At 40.5% G+C, this 23,132-nt stretch overlaps 2 protein-coding genes across 9 annotated transcripts in view; one reads left to right on the top strand and one right to left on the bottom strand.

Moving 5' to 3' along the window:
• The window catches only part of TRERF1 (transcriptional regulating factor 1), a 309,743-nt gene extending 296,401 nt beyond the window's left edge, over nt 1–13,342 (bottom strand). Inside the window, exon 1 of the mRNA XM_028479519.2 lies at nt 13,182–13,342. The gene's annotated coding sequence lies outside the window, so the exon portion shown is untranslated. The remainder of the gene's footprint in view (nt 1–13,181) is intronic.
• A 148-nt stretch (nt 13,343–13,490) lies between these two features.
• UBR2 (ubiquitin protein ligase E3 component n-recognin 2) overlaps nt 13,491–23,132 on the top strand; it is a 113,538-nt gene continuing 103,896 nt past the window's right edge. For 6 of the 8 annotated variants that reach the window (XM_007120313.4, XM_007120312.4, XM_028479129.2 and 3 more), the window contains exon 1: nt 13,617–13,826. In XM_007120313.4, coding sequence (XP_007120375.1) covers nt 13,749–13,826 — 78 coding nt within the window. In that variant the 5' untranslated portion in view covers nt 13,617–13,748. Of the gene's footprint in view, nt 13,827–23,132 lie in introns of all 8 variants that reach the window. The other 2 variants (XM_007120318.4, XM_055079777.1) reach the window with 2 other exon arrangements.

Genomic DNA, 23,132 nt, shown 5'->3' on the forward strand with positions numbered 1-23,132 from the left:
GACTCTCCTGAGATGGGAAGATCTCAGCTCAGTGTTTTGAAACAATTCAACAACAAAAGTTCTCAATCTTTTACCCATGGCCTTTAAGAAGGGTCAATTAATTATTTTAGGATCTGTCAAGGAAAAGGGAGACTGGATTTTGGCATACTATACTTGAGCTTGGTTATTTTAAATATTAAAAAATAATAATAAATTAATTTCCCTAGAAGTAAGTCCATGGGGGAGCAAAATGGCATGGAAAGAATATGAGCCTTGGAGACCTTGGAACTGAGGAGAGACCTGAGTTCAAACGCCAGCTCTGCTGCTAATTGAACTATGTATCCTGAAATGATTAGATATTTCTGCGTATAAAACCACCTCAAAATTCAGTGGCTTAAAACCACAATCACTTAGTTCACAATTTCTGCAGGTCAGTAATTTAGGCCAGTTCTACTGGTCTCCCGGGAGTCCCGCAGGTGCCTGCAGCTACCCATAGGTCAGCTAGGTGGCTCTGCTTCCAGGAGTTGGCTGGCTCTTAACCTGTGTACTGCTGCTTTCCTTCCTGTGCTCTTATTCTCCAGCAGGTCAGTCCAAATATGTTCTCACAGAGAAAGCAGAGGTCCGAGAGAGAGTGGAAGTGTGCAAGACCACATCTAGGGACCTAGGCTTGGAACTGGTATACTGTCACTTTCACCACATTCTGTTCTCTAAAGCAAGTCACAAAGCCAGCCCAGGTTCAAAGGTTGGGAAAATACGCCACTCAAAGACTGGCAGAGTCACACAGCCAAGGGAGTAAGTACAGGAAGGCCATTAATTAGGGCCGTAAAACTGAATCACTACCACAGTGACTTTGCGCAAGTTATCTTATCTTCATGAGCCTCGGTTTCATCACATCTTAACTGAAAATAATAACATGTATCTGAAAGGTTTTTTTTTTTTTAATTTTATTTTAGTTTTGGCTGCGTTGGGTCTTCGTTGCAGTGAGCGGGGGCTATTCTTCATTGCAGTGCACGGGCTTCTCATTTTGGTGGTTTCTCTTGTTGTGGAGCACAGGCTCTAGGAACCTGGGCTTCAGTAGTTGCAGCACACGGGCTCAGTAGTTGCGGTGCATGGGCCCAGTAGTTGCGGCACATGGGCTCTAGGGCATGTGGGCTTCAGTGGTTGTGGTGCGTGGGCTCGGTATTTGTGGCTCGTGGGCTCTAGAGCACAGGCTCAGTAGTTGTGGTGCATGGGCTTAGCTGCTCAGCTGCATTGGGGATCTTCCCGGACCAGGGATCGAACCCATGTCCCCTGCATTGGCAGGCGGATTCTTAACCACCACACCACCAGGGAAGTCCCTGAAACGGTTTTAGTAAAGAATAGGAATAGGGCTTCCCTGGTGGCGCAGTGGTTGAGAATCCACCTGCCAATGCAGGGGACACAGGTTTGAGCCCTGGTCTGGGAAAATCCCACATGCCGCGGAGGAACTAAGCCCGTGCACCACAACTGCTGAGCCTGCGCTCTAGAGCCCACGAGCCACAACTACTGAGGCCTGCGCACCTAGAGCCTGTGCTCTGCAACAAGAGAAGCCACCGTAATGAGAAGCCCGCGCACTGCAACGAAGAGTAGCCCCTGCTCACTGCAACTAGAGAAAAGCCCGTGCACAGCAACTAAGACCCAACGCAGCCAAAAATAAATAAATAAATAAATTAAAAAAAAAAAAAAAAAGAATAGGAATAATATAACAGTTACTATTACTAGTGAGCATAGCATTTATCAGTTTATCTAAAAACTTTTTGCCATAAAGCAATAGCTTTCTTATTGTTCTTGATTCATTCCAAGTCTGTTTCAGCCTCAGGGCCTTTGCACTTGCTCTTTCCTTTGTTTTCAATGCTCTTGTCCCAGATTTTCACATGACTACCTCTTTCTTTTCACTCAGGGCTCAGCACATGCCTCCCTGACCAACCTATCTAATAAAATAAATAAAATTTTTTTTTTAAGTTCTATTTATTGATTGATTTTTGGCTGCATTGGGTCTTTGTTGCTGTGCGTGGGCTTTCTCTAGTTGAGGTGAGCGGGGGCTACTCCTCGTTGTGGTGTGCGGGCTTCTCATTGCAGTGGCTTCTCTTGTTGTGGAGCATGGGCTCTAGGCACCCGGGCTTTAGTAGCTGCAGCACGCGGGCCCAGTAGTTGTGGTTTGCGGGCTCTAGAGCGCAGGCTCAGTAGTTGTAGCGCACGGGCTTAGTTGCTCTGCAGCATGTGGGATTGTCCCAGACCATGGATCAAACCCGTGTCCCCTGCATTGGCAGGCGGATTCTTAACCACTGAGCCACCAGGGAAGTCCCTAACTTCTTGTTATACAGACTTTCAAACAATATTCTTCTTCTTAGCATCATCCTCACACACTTTCAGAGTAACATGGTGCTTCATTTTTCTAAGTTTTTCAGAGTTCTGGATATGAATTAGCTTGAGTCTGTGTTGCTCTACTGCTGTCTTAGGTTTCAGCATTCACTGATTGCTAAGTCAGTTACTTCTCATCCATGGGCTTTCTATCTTCCAAAATTTTGGTGCTATCATCTCCATACCTAGTCTACCTTTCTATTTTTTCACCTTTTACTGTCATGAGGTATTCAATGTGCCATGTCTAACTGAAAGCTGGAGATTAGGGTTTAATGCCCACATGGGAACAGAAGATAAGACTTTGGGCCCAAGAAACATGAATTGAAACTGAGATTCTCACATAAAGCCAGAGCTTTCAAAGGAATGGAATATCAGTGAAAGGATAGACTAGGAAAAAACTCATTGACTGGCGGAGGAAAATGACAAAGAAGTTATTAAACTGGACTCTGAGTAGGAAAAATAACTCTCCCTTAAGAATTTATAAAGAGGAACAATGCCACACAATTGAATTAATACTATTAGGGAATCATCAAGCCAAGAAACTGATGTAAAAATTGGTCCTGGGTATATGATACTCCTAGTGTGCCTGGTCCTGAGTATATGATATTCCTAGAATACCTGGCCTTGTAGAAGCAAAGGGAAAACTATTTTGAAGATACATGCTCTTAACACAGGCCTCTTAAGATTCCCACAGCTAATGTTAAGTGAAAATGATCTCAAATTTGATAATCACAAAGCACAAAGGAACAATCATTTAAATGAGGATCCACACAGACACACAAAGTAAGATTCAATTCCGAAGATCTTTATAAATACAACAATCTACTGAACACTACTGAATAAGCATTTTCTTAAGTATTAAAGATATAAAAGAAAGATTTAGAGCCATAAATAAATAATAAGACATCATGAAAGAACAGGAATCTTTGAAAATGAATTAAATATAATTTCTAGAAATGAGAAATGAAGTCACTGAAAATAAAAACCAGTAGATAGTTAATACCAGATTAGACACAGTTGAAGAGAGAATTTGTATGCTAGAAGATATAACTAGAATGCAAAACAGTTAAAAGTATGGGAAAATGAAAAAGAGATTGAAAATGGAAATGGAAAATATAAAAGGAAGTCAAACAGAATTCCACAAAGAGGGCTTCCCTGGTGGCTCAGTGGTTAAGAATCTGCCTGCCAATGCAAGGGACACAGGTTCGAGCCCTGGCCTGGGAAGACCCTACATGCCGCGGAGCAACTAAGCCCGTGCGCCACAACTACTGAGCCTGAGCTCTAGAGCCCGCGAGCCACAACTACTGAGCCCACATGCCACAACTACTGAAGCCTGCGCGCCTAGAGCCTGTGCTCCGCAACAAGAGAAGCTACTGCAATGAGAAGCCCGTGCACTGCAACGAAGAGTAGCCCCCGCTCACCGCAAGTAGAGAAACCCACGCACAGCGATGAAGACCCGACAGGGCAAAAAATAAAAAATAAAATAAAAGAAAGAAAGAAAGAAAGAAAAAATTCCACAAAGAGGAAATAGAGAGAATGTAAGGAAGGTAATATTTGAAGAAATAATGGCTTTGGAGAGTTACTTGACCATATACCTTAGTCCACAAAGTTAATGTCATCATATACCAAAGATCTATATCATATAGACCGTGTTCTCTGCCCACAGTACAATACAATGAGAAATCAGTAACAAAAGATAACAATGCCAGAAGTGGCCAAGATTGCAAAGAGGGAAAACCCAAGCTCACCTCTTCCCACGGGCACACCAAAATTATAAACTCCACAACTATGATAAAATTAAGCAAATATTGATGAAAAAGTCTGGAAGACTAACAGAAAAGATCTTCTTCAACTAAAGACATAAAGAAGGAACCACAACATGACAGGTGGGAGGGGTGGAGACGTGATATAGTCAACACCCATACCCCTGGGTGGGTGACATACAAACAGGAAGATAACTACACCTGCAGAGGTTCTCCTCAAGGAGTAAGAGGTCCAAGCCCCACGTCGCTCCCCAGCTCAGGGGTCCTGCATCAGCAAGATGAGCTCCTAGAATGTTTGGCTTTGAAGGCTAGCAGCACTTACTTTTGGGAGAACCAGAGGTCTGTGGGAAATAGAGACTCCACTCCTAAAGGGTGCACACAAAATCTCACATGCTCTGGGACCCAGGGAAGAAGCAATAATTTGAAAGAAGCCTGGGTCAGACCCACCTGCTGATCTTGGAGAGTCTCCTGGAGAGGCACGAGGCAACTGGAGCTCACCCTGGAGACACAGACACTGGTGGTAGCCATTTGGGGGAGCTCATTCTACGAGGACACTGGTGCTGGCAAGGGCCATTTTGGAATCCTCCCTCTAGCTTATTAGAGCTGGGACCTGGCCCCTCCCACCATCCTGTTGGCACCAGTACTGGGACACCTCAGGGTGAGCAACTAGCTGGGGGATGGGGAACACAGCCCCACCAACTAGCAGGCTGATACTAGACCTAGAACCCTCTTCCCTGCAACCACCCACCCTGGAATCCAGCTCCACCCATCAGTGTACCAGCACTAGCCCTGGGACCCCATGGGGTTCCACAGTCAGCTGCCTCATGACCCAGCCCCACCCACCAGCAGCTGGCAGCCTCCACACAATGCAGGGCCTGGCAAACAACCAGACAGGGGGACAGCCACACCTATCAGACCACCCACAGTAATCAGCCTGCCACAATAGAAGGACCCATGCAGCCCAGGTAGAGGGTACTCCTAAGGCATATAGCTCTAGTGACCAAACGGGAGTGCACTGCTGGGATATATAGGATGGCTCCTAAAAAAGGGCACCTCTCCAAGGTCAGGAAACATAAGCACTTACCAAATACACAGAAAAAAAACCCCAGCAAATTAGGCAAAAATGAGACAACAGAGGAATATATCTCAAACAAAGTACAACATAAAACCCCAGAAGAAGAGCTAAGTAAAGTGGGAATAGGCAGTCTACTCAATAAAGAATTCAATGTAATCATAAAGATGTTCAAAGAACTCAGGAGAAAACTGGATGAAGAGAGTAAGAAGTTGGAAGTTTTTAACAAAGAATTAGAAAATATAAAGAAGAACCAGAGATGAAGAATATCGTAACTGAAATGAAAAATACACTAGAAGGAATCAACAGTAGATTAGATGATACAGAGGAACAGATTAGTGAGCTGGATGGCAGAGTAGTGTAAATCACTGAAGATGAACAACAATAAAAAGAATAAAAAGAAATGAGGACAGTTTAAGAGACCTCTGGGACAACATCAAGCATACTAACATTTGCATTATAGCGGTCCCAGAATGAAAAGAAAGAGAGAAAGGGTCAGAGAACATATTTGAAGACATAATAGCTGAAAACTTCCCTAACCTGGGAATGGAAACAGATATCCAGGTCCAGGATTCACAGAGAGTCCCAAAGGCTATTACCAGCTGATGTTTCAGCAGAAACTCTGCACGCCAAAAGGGAGTGACATGATATATTTTAAATGATTAAAGAGGAAAACCTAAAACCAATAACATTCTACCCAATAAGACTTTCATTCAGATTTGATGGAGAGATCAAAAGTTTTACAGACAAGCAAAAGCTAAGAGTTCAGCACCACCAAACCAGTTTTACGAGAAATGTTAAAGGGACTTCTTAAAGTGAAAAAGAAAAGGCTACAACTAGAAATATGAAAATTACGAAAGGAAAAATCTCATTAGTAAAGGCAAATATACAGTAAAGATATTAAATCAACTATGTATAAAGCTAGTAGGAACGTTAAAAGACAAAAGTAGTAAAATCAGCCATATCCATACTAAGTAGTTAAGGGATACACAAAACAAAAAGATGTAAAATATGATGTCAAAAACAGTAAACGTGGGTGGGGGACAGTAAAAATGCAGGGTTCTTAAAATGCATTTGAACTTTAGAGATCAACAACTTAAAATAATCACATATATATAGATTTCTATATATAAACCTCATGGTAACTGCCAACCAAACATAACACTAAAGATAGTCATCAAATCACAAGGGAAGATAACAAAAGAAGAGGAAAGGAACAACAACAAAAAAAGAACTACAAAACAACCCCAAAACAAGTACATACCTATAAGTAATTACTTTAAATGTAAATGGACTATGTTCCAACCAAAAGACACAAAGTGGCTAAATGGATACAAAAACAAGACCCATCTATACGCTGCTGACAAGACACTACTTCAGATCTAAAGATGCACAGATTGAAAGTGTGAAAATAGAAAAAGTTATTCCATGCAAATGGAAATCAAAAGAAAGCTGGGGTAGCAATGCTTATATCAGACAAAATAGACTTTAAAACAAAGATTGTTACAAGAGACAAAGAAGGACATTATTATACATACATAATGATCAAGGGATCAATCCAAGAGAAAGATATAACAATTATAAATATATATGCACCCAACATAGAAGCACATAAATACATAAAGCAAATATTAATAGACATGAAGGAAATTGATAATAACACAATAATACTAGGGGACTTTAACACCACACTTACATCAATGGACAGATCATCCAGAAAGAAAATCCATAAGGAAACACTGACCTTAAATGACACATTAAACCAAACAGACTTCACTGATATATATATAGAGCACTCCATCTGAAAGCAGCAGAATACACATTCTTTTCAAGAGCACATGGAATATTCTCCAGGATAGATCACATGGTAGTCCACAAAACGAGCCTCTGTAGATTTAAGAAAACTGAAATCATATCAAGCACCTTTTCTCACCACAACGTTATGAGACTAGAAATCAACTGCCAGAAAAAAACTACAAAAAACACAAACACGTGGAGGCTAAAAATTATGTTACTAAACAACTAATGGATCACTGAAGAAATCAAAAAATACCTAGAGACAAATAAAAATGAAAACATGACAATCAAGAACCTATGTGACACAGCAAAAGCAGTTCTAAGAGGAAAGTGTATAGCGATACAAGCTTACCTCAGGAAACAAGACAAATCTCAAATAAGCAACCTAACCTTACACCTAAAGGAACTATAGAAAGAAGAACAAACAAAACCCAAAGTTAGTAGAAGGAAGGAAATCATAAAGATCAGAGCAGAAATAAATGACATAGAGACTAAAAAAGCCCAATAGAAAAGATCAATGAAACTAAATGCTGGTTCTTTGAAAAGATAACCAAAATTGATAAATCTTTAGCCAGACTCATCAAAAGAAAAAGCAAGAGGGACCAAATCAATAAAATCTGAAATGAAAAAGGAGAAATTAAATGAACACCACAGAAATATAAAGGATCATGAGAGACTACCATGAAAAACTATAGCCAATAAGATGGACAACCTAGAAGAAATGGACAAATTCCTAGAAATGTACAATCTCCTAAGACTGAACCAGGAAGAAATAGAAAATATGAACAGTAATGAAATTGAATGTAATAAAAAAAAAAACTCCCAACAAAAAGAATTTGAAAAAGACTAGATACACATATATGTATAAATGAATCACTCTGCTGTACACCTGAAACTAACACACCATTGTTAATCAACTATACTCTAATATAAAATAAAAATTAAAAAAAAATCTCCCAGGGCTTCCCTGGTGGCACAATGGTTGAGAATCTGCCTGCTAATGCAGGGGACACGGGTTCGAGCCCTGGTCTGGGAAGATCCCACATGCCGCGGAGCAACTAGGCCCATGAGCCACAACTACTGAGCCTGCACGTCTGGAGCCTGTGCTCCGCAACAAGAGAGGCCACGACAGTGAGAGGCCCGCGCACAGCAATGAAGAGTGGTCCCCACTTGCCACAACTAGAGAAAGCCCTCGCACAGAAACGAAGACCCAACACAGCAAAAATAAATAAATTTTTAAAAAAAATCTCCCAATAAACAAAGGTCCAGGACTAGATGGCTTTACAGGTGAATTATGCCAAACATTTAGAGAAGAGTTAGCACCTATCCTTCTCAAACTATTCCAAAAAACTGCAGAGGAAGGAGGGCTTCCAAACTCATTCTATGAGGCCAGCATCACCCTGATACCAAAACCAGACAAAGATATCACAACAAAAAGAAAATTACATGGACTTCTCTGGTGGCATAGTGGTTAAGAATCTGCCTGCCAATGCAGGGGACATGGGTTCAATCCCTGGTCCAGGAAGATCCCATGTGCCGCGGAGCAACTAAGGCCGTGCGCCACAGCTACTAAGCCTGCACTCTGGAGCCCACACACCTAGAGCCCATGCTCTGCAACAAGGGAAGTCACTGCAATGAGAAGCCCACGCACCGCAGCGAGGAGTAGCCCCTACTCGCCGCAACTAGAGCAGCAACGAAGACCCAATTCAGCCAAAAATAAATAAATTTTAAAAAAATACTCAACAGAATTTTAGCAAACCAAATTCAACAATACATTAAAGGGACCATGATCAAGTGGGATTTATCCCAGGGATGCAAGGGTGGTTCAATACCTGCAAATCAGTGTGATACATCACATTAACAAATTGAAGAATAAAAACCATATGATCATCTCAATAGATGCAGAGGAACCTTTGTCAAAATTCAACATCCATTTATGATTAAAATTATCCAGAAAATGGGTATATAGGGAACATACCTCAACGTAACAAAGGCCATATATGATAAGCCCATAACTAACATCATACTGAATGGTGAAAAGCTGAAGGAATTTCCTCTAAGATCAGGAACAAGACAAGGATGTCAACTATCACCACTTTTATTCAACATAGTATTGGAAGTCCTAGCCACAGCAATCAGACAAGAAAAAGAAAAGGAATCCAAACTGGAAAGGAAGAAGTAAAACTGTCACTGTTTGCAGATGACATGATACTATATGTAGAAAATCCCAAAGATGCCACAAAAAACTACTAGAACTTATCAATGAATTCAGTAAAGTTGCAGGATACAAAATTAACATACAGAAATCTGTTGCATTTCTATACACTAGCAGTGAACTATCAGAAAGAGAAATTAAGAAAACAATCCCAGTTATAATCCTGTCAAAAAGAATAAAATATCTAGGAATAAATCTAACTAAGGAGGTAAAAGACCTGTCCTTGGGAAACTATAAGACACTAACGAGAGAAATTGAAGGTGATACAGACAGAAAGATACACTGTGTTCATGGATTGAAAGAATTAATTTTGTTAAAATGACCATACTACCCAAGGCAATCAACAGATTCAATACAATCCCTATCAAAATACCAATGACATTTTTCACAGAACTAGAATACATAGTTCTAAAATTTGTATGTAAACACAAAAGACTCCACATAGACAAAACAATCTTGAGAAAGAAGAACAAAACTGGAGTTATCATGCTCCCTGATTTCAAACTAAACTATCAAACCATTGTGGTACTGGCACAAAAACAGACACACAGATCAATGGAACAGAACAGATAGCCCAGAAATGAACCCACATTATATGGGCAATTAATCTATGACAAGGAAGGCAGGAATATACAATAGGGAAAAGACAGCCTCTTCAGTAAATGGTGTTGGGAAAACTGGACAGCTACATGCAAAAGAACCAAACTGGACTACCCTCTCACACCATGCACAAAAATAAACTCAGAATGGATTAAAGACTTAAATGTAAGACCTGAAACCATAAAACTTCTAGAAGAAACATAGACAGTAAGCTCCTTGACATTGATCTTAGTAATATTTTTTTGGATATGTCTCCTCAGGCAAGAGAAACAAAAGCAAAAATAAACAAATTGGACTACCTCAAACTAAAAAGCTTTTGCTCAGCAGAGGAAACTATCAACGAAGTGAAAAGGCCACTTACTGAATGGGAGAAGACATTTGCAAATGATATATCTGATAAGGGGTTAAAATCTAAAATATAATATACAAAGAACTTAGACAGCTCAACATCTGAAAAACAAACAACCTGATTAAAAAATGGGCAGAGGATCTCAACAGACATTCTTCCAAAGAAGACAAATAGATGGCCAACAGGCACATGAAAAGATGTTCAGCATCACTAATCATCAGGGAAATGCAAATCAAAACCACAATGAGTGGGGCTTCCCCGGTGGCGCAGTGGTTAAGAATCCGCCTGCCAGTGCAGGGGACATGGGTTTGAGCCCTGGTCCAGGAAGATCACACGTGTTGCGGAGCAACTAAGCTCGTGTGCCACAACTACTGAGCCCCTAGAACCCGTGAGCCACAACTACTGAAGCCCACACGCCACAACTACTGAAGCCTGTGCACCTAGAGCCCATGCTCTGCAACAAGAGTAGCCACCACAATGAGAAGCCTGCTCACCACAACGAAGAGGAGCCCCTGCTTGCCGCAACTAGAGAAAGCCCGTGTGCAACAATGAAGACCCAGTGCAGCCAAAAATAAAATTAAAAAAAAAAACAAACCACAATGAGATAACACCTCTTCCCTGTCAGAATGGCTATTATCAAAAAGACAATAAATAACAGGAGGTGGAGAAAAGGGAACCCTCATGCACTGTTGGTGGGAAGGTAAATTGGTGCAGTCACTATGGAAAACAGTATGGAGATTCCTCAAAAAATTAAAAATAGAACTACCATACGATCCAGAAATTCCACTCCTCTGTTTTTATCTGAAGAAAATGAAAACACTAATTAGAAAATATATATGCCCTCCTATGTTCATTGCAGCATTATTTACAATAGCCAAGATATGGAAGCAACCTAAGCACCTATCAATAACGGATCAAGAAGATGTAGTACATATATACAATGGAATATTACTCAGCCACAAAAAAGGAATGGAATCTTGCCATCTGTGACAACATGGGTGGTCCTAGAGGGTTTTATGCTATGAAAAATATGTCAGACAGAATAAAATAAATACTGCATGATTTCACTTATATGTGAATCTAAAAAGCAAAACAAATGAACAAATATAACAAAACAGAAACAGTGCTATAGGTACAGAGAAAAAACAGGTGGTTGCCATAGAGGAGCAGGTGGGAGGAGGAAAGAAAAAAGTGAGGGAGATTAAGAGGTATAAACTTCCAGTTGCAAAATAAATGAGTCATGTATATGAAAAAGAAAAGAAAAGATCACAATGCCATACACATATGAAAATTTTAAAACATACTAAAGAATGATAATGAAAACACTACATACCCAAATTTGTGTAATGTAATTAAAGCATTATATAATGGAAATGTACTGCGTTAATAAATCTGTGATTCTTGAAGTTGGTGCCCAGGCTCACAGAACGACCAGGAACTTGACAGAAATGCCATTTCCAGTCTCCACCCAAAACCTATTGAATCAGAAATTCTGAGAGTGGGGTCCAGAAACCTGTATTTTATCAAGACCTCTAGGTAATTCTGATACATGCTCAAGTTTGAAAACCACTGCCTAGATGTACATACTGAAAAAAAAGAGAATGGTTAATAGCAAACATCCAACTCAAGAATTCGAAAAAAGAACATTAAAATCAATCCAAAAATAATAAAAAATAATAAAAATTTCTTTACAATGTATTTTAATGGCTTTAATTCTATATTAGGACTCTTAAAGAAGCATTATCTTTGCTTCTGGGTTGTAACAACCCCAGTTTTCCTCCAGGTTGACTCTGACTAGGGAGTGCATCAGTGCAAGGAAGTTGGGCAAAGAAGAAAGTAACATATAGAAGAACATTTCAAGATCTCTCATTCTAGATATCTATGCAGATAGATGCATACTTTTTTTTTCTGGATAGAATCATAAGAAAGTATTAAAAAGGCTTTTCTTTGGGGAGAGGGACTTGGGGTAAGAGGCATAGTTTTAATTTTTTTCCTTTAAAAATATTGAATATTTCCATTGAGCTTGAAGTTCTAATCTTATACATATATTAGTTTTATTTTTAAAAGTGATGACAAGGCTTATTTGGACTGTGGGATGATGGGTAATTTTTATTTCCTTAAAAAAAAAAAACTTGGTTAATATTATACTTTTGTTAACAACAATAACAACAACAAAAACATGTCCCAAACCTGGATTGGATCAGAATTTTTTTTGCCTAATGTAATTCACAATTTCTTTGTGGGAATAAATCAGCATGCCTAATAAAATGTTAAGCAATTTTCTGATAACTCTAAAGGAATTGGAGACTTGTTCTAAGAAATCCACTCACCCAACTATCAGTCAAGAGCCTAATTTCCTCTACCCAAACTTAATTTTCTTTTGTATCTAATCTAACAATGATTATTTATTTCTATAAAATGTCCCTATCAAGGGTAAACCTTTGAATTGGCTTGGTAGACTCCTCCTCTGCAGCAAGATTTGTTATAAATTTTAATAAACGGTCATATCTAAATCACTTGGAAACGTTTCCTTTAACACCATTTTAACATGTTTTAAAACCTTCAGGGGGCTTCCCTGGTGGCGCAGTGGTTGAGAGTCCGCCTACCGATGCAGGGGACGCGGGTTCGTGCCCCGGTCCGGGAAGATCCCACATGCCGCGGAGTGGCTGGGCCCGTGAGCCATGGCCGCTGAGCCTGCGCGTCCGGAGCCTGTGCTCCGCAACGGGAGAGGCCACAACAGTGAGAGGCCCGCGTACCACAAAAAAAACCCAACCAAACAAACAAAAAAACCTTCAAAAACCTGAGAAATGTACACCTCGGTTACCAGTCTAAAGAATGAGGGGTTGATGGATGACAGGGCCATAACACAATAGGGATAGAACGTAATTCATTCATTCGACAAGTATTTGCGTTCGTACATATGCCAGGCTTTGAAAAGTACTCGAGTTCTGCCACGCTCCAAGCACTGTTCTAAGCTCTGGGGATACAAAAATGAACAAAGGGTGTTAAGGGAATAAAACTCAGTACCATACACGATCTCGCGCTTCTGCCTCTTCCCTGGTGGGCGCTTCTCGCCACTTAGTCTATGATTCTTGCTGGGCACAAAAGCCCCGCCCGCTTGCTTATCTGCCTTTTGCCCACGCTCTTAGGAGGAGATGGACTACAACTCCCACAATGCCATCCTGGGGCCTCCTTGTAAGGGCTCCACCTTTTCCCTGGCCGTGCGGAGGACGACTACAGTTCCCAGAGTGCTCTGCTTCGCCTTTTGGGTGTTGTTGCCCCTTTCCCGGAGCGGGACGCGGTAGAAGCGGGCAAGAGTGCCAGGCCCGGGTTCTCTGTGTCCTTCCCCGGGGCAGGGACGAGGCAGTGACTTGACTCTGGGCGCAGAGCCCGGGAGGGAGCGCAGGAGGCGCCGTCCCTTCTGCCCGGCTCACCTCACGCTACTCTCCGTCTTTTACACCCGCGGCCGCCTGGGCGGCTCGGGACCGACCGCCCGGGGCAGCGGTGGCGGTCTCGGCCGCCGGGACTGTGGCGAGGCCGCGGCCCTCGGGGCGGCGGTAGCGGCGCCAGCGCTGGGGAGGCGAAGGAGGGAAGATGGCGTCGGAGCTGGAGCCCGAGGTGCAGGGCCTAGACCGGAGTTTGCTGGAATGTTCGGCCGAGGAGACCGCGGGGGTGAGTGCCGAGACCCGGGCGGGGACGTCCGGCCGTCGCAGGCCGCGCCCTGGGGGAGGAACAGATTACTGGAAATCCCGGAGCGGCCGGGCCCTGACTTGGGGTGACGACCGCGCTGGCCCCGCCGGCCTCGCCTTGTGGGTAACGGCCTGGGGAGGCCCCAGATCTTAACCCCTCTCCTTCCTTCTTTATCCACGAGTAGCCCGCAGGGCTGCTGGGTGCACCAGCCACCCTCACGTTCCCTTTCGCTCTTCCATTATTTCTGCTTTTCCCCACGCTCCCAGTAAGTCCCCAGCACAGGCAGGGCCTTTGCCCTTTATGTCAACTCTTAGAAGATGGGAGGGAAAGACGCTTCCTGGTTTTTGGGGTACTTTGTCTTCCTGATTCCTTTGCCTCCTCCTCTGAAACCTGCTACCTTATTTTGTTTCTGGGACCGCCCTAGGCACCAAAGGATGCCAGCGACACTGTTCACCCTCTTTACCCCTTCAGTGCGTTTTCGTACCGGTTTGGTCAGTCTACAACGTTGGTGAATGTGCGGAAAGTAGTGTCTTGACATGCTGAGTGTGAGAAAGTGGTAGTGGAGACTGGGAGATTAAAACAATAATTTGTCTAGGAGTTGGGGGTAGTTGGATGGAGAACAAACGTTATATAACTTTGAGAGAGCAGCTCTCAGTAAATGGAAGCTAATAATGTGAGGTTTGGTCACAGCATAGTGGGAGCAGTTATGCCTCAAACTTAAAGCATTCAAACCTAGTCTTGTACTTAAACTGTAATACGAATATGCTGTATAAGTAGCCGAGTTGTAAAATAATTAATAAAACTCGATGGTATCTTTCCTCAAGGACAGGGAACACCCCCTAGAACAGATTGTCCAGAATGATTCTGAATGGGCCAAAACAGCTGAGGCCCCACCTCTAGGGCCTCCAATTTAAAAAGCTGATAGGAAGGGAGTGACCTTTGAGCACAAGTCAACAATCTGAATGTTAGGAACAAAATTCTAGTGGGGCGCTGTGGGGCTCTTGGTTAGTGAGGAGTTATTTTGGGTGAATTGATGAGGACATCAAAGTCTTAGTGGAAATAAGTCAGGAGTAGAGGTGAAAGTTTTAAAGAAATACATTGTTGAATGATGCATCTTTGTTTGTTTGTTTGTTTTTAAACCAACTTGTTTAGTCTAGTTCTGTTTTCATTTACTTTCCGCCTAGTATTGCAACAACCCAAGGATTTCCCCCATCTGCCTTTTCATTTATCAAGAGGTTTGAAAAAAAACGAAAGCAGCGTTCAAAGTAAACAGTAAAATAGTAATGACAACTATTCCCTATCCATGTGCTCTTATCAGTATCTAGATTGATAGCTAATCTGTTATTTACCTCAAAAAAATTTTTTTTACTCCCACCAGATTTTGTCTGTTGACCCAGTGATAGAGGCTATGTACTCTGTTTTTCCAGTTCTAAAAGTGCAAGCTGCCATACACCTGAAACTAACATTGTTAATGGACTGTACTCCAATATAGAATAAAAATTAAAATAAACAAATAAAAGTGCAAGCTATCAAGTGATTAGAGCTTCTCCAGTTTGTTGAGGTTCCTGAGGAAACTAGTTATAAAACTGATGCTAGAGAGCAATGCTCCTAGTCCTTGTGTAGTGAAATTCTCAGATGTAGTGGGGGAAATTAAGGAAAATGCAGTCAAAATTTATAAATTTGGACTTAATTCGAGTTTGTGAAGTTCACGGTCTGAGCTACATTTTAGTTTTGCTCTGTTTACTCTTCTCTTTAAAATTATTTATTTAGTAGGCTGTGCCAGGTCTTTAGTTGTGGCAGGCTTAATCTAATTCTCTGACCAGGGATCAAACCCAGACCCCCTGCATTGGGAGCACGGAGTCTTAAGCGCTGGACCACCAGGGAAGTCCCTTTGCTCTGTTTACTTTTAAATGACTTTCTGAACAATAAGATTAAAAAAAAAATTTAGTCTGAAGGCCAACAAAATTTCTTGAAGATTTCATCTAATATTAAAATACAAGATTCTTCCAGCAGTATAATTTGCCCTTACTTTGTGAGGAGTTTATTGTTTGTATTTGATTAAAACAGCATAACACTTTACTGTTCTTTCAGCTTAGGCCCCAGCCCAGCCATTTATCACAAATTAAAATTAATTGGGGGACTTCCCTGGTGGTCCAGTGGTTAAGACTCAGCGCTCCCGATGCAGGTGGCCCAGTTTCAATCCCCGGGTCAGGGAAGTAGATCCCACATGCTGCAACTAAGAGTTCGCATGCTGCAACTAAATATCCTGCATGCTGCGACAAAGATCCCGTCTGCTGCAACTAAGACCCAACGCAGCCAAAAAAATAAATAAATAATTTTTAAAAAATTAAAATGAATTAATAAAGTTTTCTCTGGTAAAAGTAAATTTTAGAGAGGGTAAACAAGCAAAGCAGTTATTACAGCCTTTAGACCTCTGTTGCTGGTAATTTGTTGGGATCACATCCATCTAAAGTTACTTAATAACGACTAGTGGCATTTTTTGCACAATTTATTTACACACTTGCTTTTCTTATTTGTATTATGAGGAGGAAGGACTTTTTATGATCCCATCTATTCTTACTAGAATGCCTCACAAATAAAAGTATTTAAGTACTCACTTCAATAATTTTAAGTCTAGGATATTAAAGTGGCCCTCTGTTGTAGTTTTTTCTTTTCCTTGATAGAGTTGATTCTACAAGTATGACTTCCCCAACACTTCTTGAGTCTATCTACACATGCTCCACAGATTTGATTATATGTTCCAGTGGATGATTATGATTTAAGAAGTACATATATTGTTTTTCCCCAAATCTGAAAGAAATACATATTCATTATAGAAGTCTTATGTAGAGTATTATACCTATATTGGTTACTTTTTGCCTTAAAATTTTCAAGTTTTATATAAAATTCACATATCTTACAATTCAAGTCAGTGGTTTTTAGTATATGCAGAGTTGTGCAGCCCTCACCACAATCAATTTTAGAACATTTTCATCACCTCAAAAAAGAAATCCTATATCCATTAGCTATACACTCCCCATTTTCTCCTAACCTCCCAAACTCTAGGCCCACTGCTGACCTATTTCTTTGTCTCCATAGATTTGTCTATTCTGGAAATTTCATATAAACGGAATCATGTAATATGTTGTCTTTTGTGACTGGCTTCTTTCACTTAGCATAAGTTTTTAAGGTTCGTCCATGTTGCAGCATGTATCATCAATACTTCATTCCTTTTTACTGCCAAATGATAGTCCATTACGTGGATATACCGTATTTTATTTATCCATTCATCCGTTGATGGATGTTTGGATTATTTCTACTTTGTGGATATTATGAATTGTGCTATGATGAACATTTCTGTACAATTTTTTGTGGGGACATATGTTTTCATTTCTCTTGGGCATATACCCAGGAGTGAAATTGCTAGGTCAGGAATTGCTAGACTAAAATGGCTGCATCATTTTACCTTCCCACTAGCAGATGTGAAGTTTTCAGTGGGTTTTTTCACGTCCTTGCCAGCATTAGTTAATTGTCTGTCTTTATTATTATAGCCATTCTGTTAGGTGTAAAGTGGGATCTCCTTGTAGTTTTTACTTGTATCAATATTTCCCTCATGACTCATGATGTGGAACATCTTTTCATAAGCTTATTGGCTATTTGTATATCTTCTTTGGAAGCGTCAATTCAGATCTTTTGCCTATTTTTTTGTTTTGTTTTTTGCCTATTTTAAAATAAGATTCTCTTGTTTTTTATTACTGAGTTTCTGTATTATTTTGATTTGTGAATGTTTTTACTTCATTTCTAGAACTCTTAATATGATTTGTTTTAAATTTTTCTTAGTATAGTCCCGAAAGCTCCATTTCGGCCCTAGCGATTGTTGTTTTAGATTGTTGTTTTGTAGTTAACTTACATGTTGGTTATCCTTGTTCGAAAGCAAAATCAAATGTGCTTAAATAGAATACAATTTTAATTTGGCATAGAATAATAATTAGATACTGTGATAAAAGATGAACCCCTAGGGATTCTTTGATTTTTTGTGTTTATTATACTTGCTCTCTATCCCAAGGCTGAAATTAGCTTTCAGAAAAAGGAGAGCTCCTGCAAACATTGTCATAACATGTTTACTTTAGTGGAATGAGTTGACAGTTTCTCTACTTCTGTTATTGAGGACTTCTAATAAGATAGTGCTTATTACTCTGGTGTGCACATTAGTGTGACAGCCACAAGTGTCTGAAATAAGGACAGATTAACATGCAACCAAATTAGAAATGTCAGTAATTCTTCATGTTGAAGAAACAGTTACAGTTAGCTTATGTTACTGAGATCTGATATGAAAAGCTATAGGTTTTCTTTCTTTTGAGAAATACGTGAACGCAGCCAGAAATTTTTTCCTCCTACTCATTTTCTCTTCACAACTTTTTTTTTTTTAATCTATAGTGTCGCTAACCACTAATTCTGTATTTCTGGTATAGATTTTTTCATGTAAAGGTGTCTTGCTTTGTATATTAAGTGTTTAAATTTAATAAAGTTAAAATCCCAAATCAGGTGTTTTTTTGTTTGTTTGTTTTGTTTTGCGCGTGGGCTTTCTCTAGTTGGTGGTGAGTGGGGTCTACTCTTCGTTGTGGTGTGTGGGCTTCTCATTGCGGTGGCTTCTCTTGTTGCGGAGCATGGGCTCTAGACATGTGGGCTTCAGTAGTTGTGGCACACGGGCTCAGTGGTTGTGGTTCACGGGCTCTAGAGCGGAGGCTCATTAGCTGTGGTGCACTCTATGTGCTCTGTGGCACGTGGGATCTTCCCAGACCAGGGCTTGAACCCATGTCCCCTGCATTGGCAGGCGGATTCTTAACCACCGTGCCACCAGGGAAGTCCTATTAGGTGGTTTTAAATGGAGCGTATGCCTGCCTTTCTTGAAATAGACTTTTGTGTCTTGTTAATAACTTATAATAATATATAATAAAAGATATTTAGAGTGAAATGCTTGTTTTACTAATAATATATTTTGTATAAGGCAGCTGATTTTTTTTTCTTAACCAGAAGCTGATATTAGTTTCTGAATTTTTTGTTTAAGAAATCTATGAACAGATTTGACCCATCAGTGTTGTTGGAGCCACAAGACAACATAATTTCTTTTAGAAAGCATCACCCTTTATCCTCCCTGGATTAAAATTCTGCAAAAGTGAAATTTTAAGAGAAATGGGAACATAAAATATAAAACAAAAAATTGCTGTTAAAATAAAACCTTTAAATGTGTTGTAAATTAAAATTGAAGCATAGTTTTCTAGGATTGTGGTGGTGAATTCTTGAATCTTAATGCTTAATTTTTCATCCATAAACAATAAATTGCTTAGGATAATTTGACTGCCTTCATTTACATTTTGAATTAAAGTTTGCTGACAATGGGTGAAAACCCCTTTGATGTGGCCAAAAACATGTTTTTTAGCTCAAAGAATTAGATTTTTTTTTGCTCTTTGGTTGACTCTGTCTTTTACTGTTAACTATCTTTTTTTTTTCTCGTTTGTTTTATAATTACTGAACTTAATGTGTGTGTGTGTATAATTTTGATTTGGAGCCACTTCTCCACTTCTCCTTGTAAGACCTTATACTCTTGTATTACAGTGTTAGGCATCACTTGAACAATCCTTAAACCTATGGGATTGTCTCCCCAGAAGTACTGTTTTAAGAGTAATTTAGTCTCTTTCCTACTTGCATAAAGCAAACACAGCAAAATTAGTAACATTTAGAAAGGGTTGTTTCACTTCCGGGGTGAAAAGTTTTTCACTGTTATAAGCTTCCATCCAGCCCCTTAACTTATGAACGAGATTTTTACATTTTTAGGAAAAGTTCTCTAAAATGTGAAATTGACTAGAAAGGTAGTATATATCACCTCATGAATATGTAAAATCTCTCTATATATGTTATTTTTTCAAAGGAAGGAAGTGAGCTGAAGATTGTGCAAGTAATAGTTAAAAAGAAGACCTTATACTCTTAACAGTGTTAGACATCATGTAAACGTAAACCTTTTTTTTAATTGATTTTTTTTTGGAGTATAGCTGCTTTACAATGTTGTGTTAGTTTCAACTGTACAGCAAAATGAATCCGCTATATATATACATATATCCACTCTTTTTTGGATTTCCTTCCCATTTAGGTCACCACAGTGCATTAGTAGAGTTCCCTGTGCTATACAGTATGTTCTCATTAGTTGTCTATTTTATACACAGTATCAATAGTGTATAGGTGTCAATCCCAATCTTCATAAACTCTTTTTTAACAAGGATGCCATTTGAAATTTAGGTTTTAATCTATAGGTAAACATTGGACTTATGAGTTAACAGCATTTTTGTAGAAGTGAGTTGTTTCATATTTTCTGATTTCAAATTTTCACTTGGTTTAGAGCCAAAATGAGCAGGTCTTAATTACATAATTTGTAACTAAATAAATTATTTATTTGGAGGACAAATAAACACATAGATGGAATTAGCATGGGAGGCAGGAATAAATAAACGACAGAATATAGGGGAAAGTCTTACGACTTAAGGAAATAGAAAGGGAAAAGAAAGGAGGTGGTTTGAAGGACTCCTATATAGGGCTTATTTGGTTTGTTTTTTAAGAACCTGCAGGCCTGGATCTGCTTTATTTCTGCATCCATTGAAGACACGTTCCATTAAAGCCAAACATCTTTCTGTAATGTCAGTGTTAAGTGATAGTCAGTAGTGTATACATATTTATAGTCATTCAGTTAATGGATTTTACTAACTGCCCACTGGGGCTTGGTTCTGTTTTAGACATGGTGGGTAGGGGAACAGGAGATGGGGGTGAGGAATGGGCTAAGAAGACATCTTAGAGAAAGTGAAACATAAACTGAGATCTGAAGAATGAGTAGATAACAGCCCTGTAAAGCAGAAAGAGAGGAGCAATACTGATCAGGAGGAGGAAACTGGAAAGTATGATACAAGGCAAAGGACCTTGTAAACCAGGGGTCCCCAACCCCCCGGGCCGAGGACCGGTAGTGGTCTGCAGCTTGTTAGGGGACGGGCTGCACAGCAGGAGGTGAGCAGCAGGCGAGCCAGCGAAGCTTCATCTGCCGCTCCCTAGCATTTACCGTCTGAACCACCCCCCCACCCCCCATCTGTGGAAAAATTGTCTTCCGTTAAATCAGTCCCTGGTGCGAAAACGTTTGGGGACCACTGTTGTAAACCATGTCAGTGGACTTGATTTGATACTAAATGGAAGGGGAAGCTGAATGACATGATCAGATTGGCATTTTGCAAGAAACACTCTGGTAGTGAGGTTGGAAAAATGGACTGTAGAGGGACCAGACTAGTGGGGATTACTAGTTAGGACACAGTTGCACTAATCCTTGCAAAAGACAGGAGTGGGGAGTTTGGACTAGGGTAGTGGAAGTAGTGCCACCGGAGATGGAGAGAAAGAAATGGATGGATTCAACAGATACTTAGGAGGCCTAATAGACAAGACATGATGACTAATTGGATGTTGGGGTGAGGAAAAAAGATTTCTGAGTTTTTCTGGTTTGGATACGTGGGTAGATGCTGGTGTCTAAAATAGAGAAATGGAGAAAATAGCAGGGTGTTTTTTGTGGTGTGGGAGATCATGAGTTCAATTTTGGACATATTGAGTTGGTGTCTGAAAGGAAAAACTGTTTCTTCCTTTTCTTTTTACTCTCACATCAATACTTCCGGCCGCCAAACGTATGTGTGTGAGGGGGTTTTCCCACACCAGGCAGTTCTCTCGTTCTCAGCAGACACCAGTTGGGTGTCCTACAACTCAGTCAGTTCTGACACTGTACACCTGCAGTTAGCATCAGATCCCACAGATTAAGAGCTCAGTCCCACAAGGCTGCCCCGCTTCACCATTGCAGATGCCAATCACAAGCAGTGGGTCCTCAGGTTACCCACAACTTATGTTGCAAATTAGGGGGTTCCCATGACCCCCTCTTTGGGTTCGATAATTTTCTAGAATGGCTCACAGAACTCAGGGAAACAGTTTATTTACTAGATTACTTGTTTATTATAAAATGATACAACTCAGGAACAGCCAGATGGAATAGAGCAAGGTATGTGGGAAGGGGTGTGGAGCTTCCATGCCCTCTCTGGGCGTGCCAACACCTCTGCGTGTTCATCAACCAAGGAGATCTCTGAACCCCGACATTTTTGGAGTTTTATGGAGGCTTTGTGCCTCCATAGGCATGATGATCAAATGATTGGTCATTAATGCTTAACTCCACCTCCAGCACCTCTCCCTTCCCTGAAGTTGGTTGGGGTGGAGGCTGTAAGTTCCACCCTACTAATCATGTGGCTAGTTCCTCTGGCAACTAGCTTCCCATCCTTAGGGGCTTTCCAAAAGTCACCTTAGTAATATCAACTCAGGTCTGATTGAAGGGGGCTTGTTATGAATAACAAAAGACATTCCTTTCACTTTTATCTCACTTATCACTTAGGAAATTTGAAGAGTTTTAGGAGCTCTGTGCTAGGAATGAGAAGACCAAATATGTTTTTCTTATCATAAATTACAATATTACAGTATCTATTAGATATCTAAATATAATTATCACAGGTAGTAGGACATGAAAGTTTGGGGACAGGGAAAAGTGACTTTTTAAAACGTTTTTAACAGGGAGAGCAAAGGAGAAAGGGCTTATAGAGAGGTTGATCAGGGAATAAAGATATAATCGATATAACAGACTCTCTTGTGGACTGACATTCATAAGAGACTGATGTGTCCTTTATAATCATTGAGAAATAGAATTAGTGTATTGGCTGTTCATGTTCACTGTATGCTCTTCCTGTCAGCAAACCGACAGGAGAATGCAAATCACAATCAGAATATCACTTGAGCAAAGCATTAGAAATTAGAAAGGAAGTCAGATGGGCTCAATGGCTACTGTCTTATAAGATGATATGTTGTGGTCATTTTCCTGTATTGCCTACAGAAGGTTGCTTCAAGAGTCATTTTGAGGAGATGGGCTCGTTTCACTTTACTTTCAGTTTAAGTAGAATTTTTAAATACTGGACTTTTTTTTTTTTTTTTTTTGCGGTACGCGGGCCTTTCACTGTTGTGGCCTCTCCCGTTGCGGAGCACAGGCTCCGGACGCGCAGGCTCAGCGGCCATGGCTCATGGGCCCAGCCGCTCCGCAACATGTGGGATCTTCCCGGACCGGGGCACGAACCCGTGTCCCCTGCATGAGCAGGCGGACTCAACCACTGCGCCACCAGGGAAGCCCTATACTGGGCATTTTAGTAAAATTCTAAATTGAGTTTTATCCTTTTT

Source organism: Physeter macrocephalus, chromosome 18 (assembly GCF_002837175.3).
Source record: "Physeter macrocephalus isolate SW-GA chromosome 18, ASM283717v5, whole genome shotgun sequence".
NCBI lineage: Eukaryota > Metazoa > Chordata > Mammalia > Artiodactyla > Physeteridae > Physeter > Physeter macrocephalus.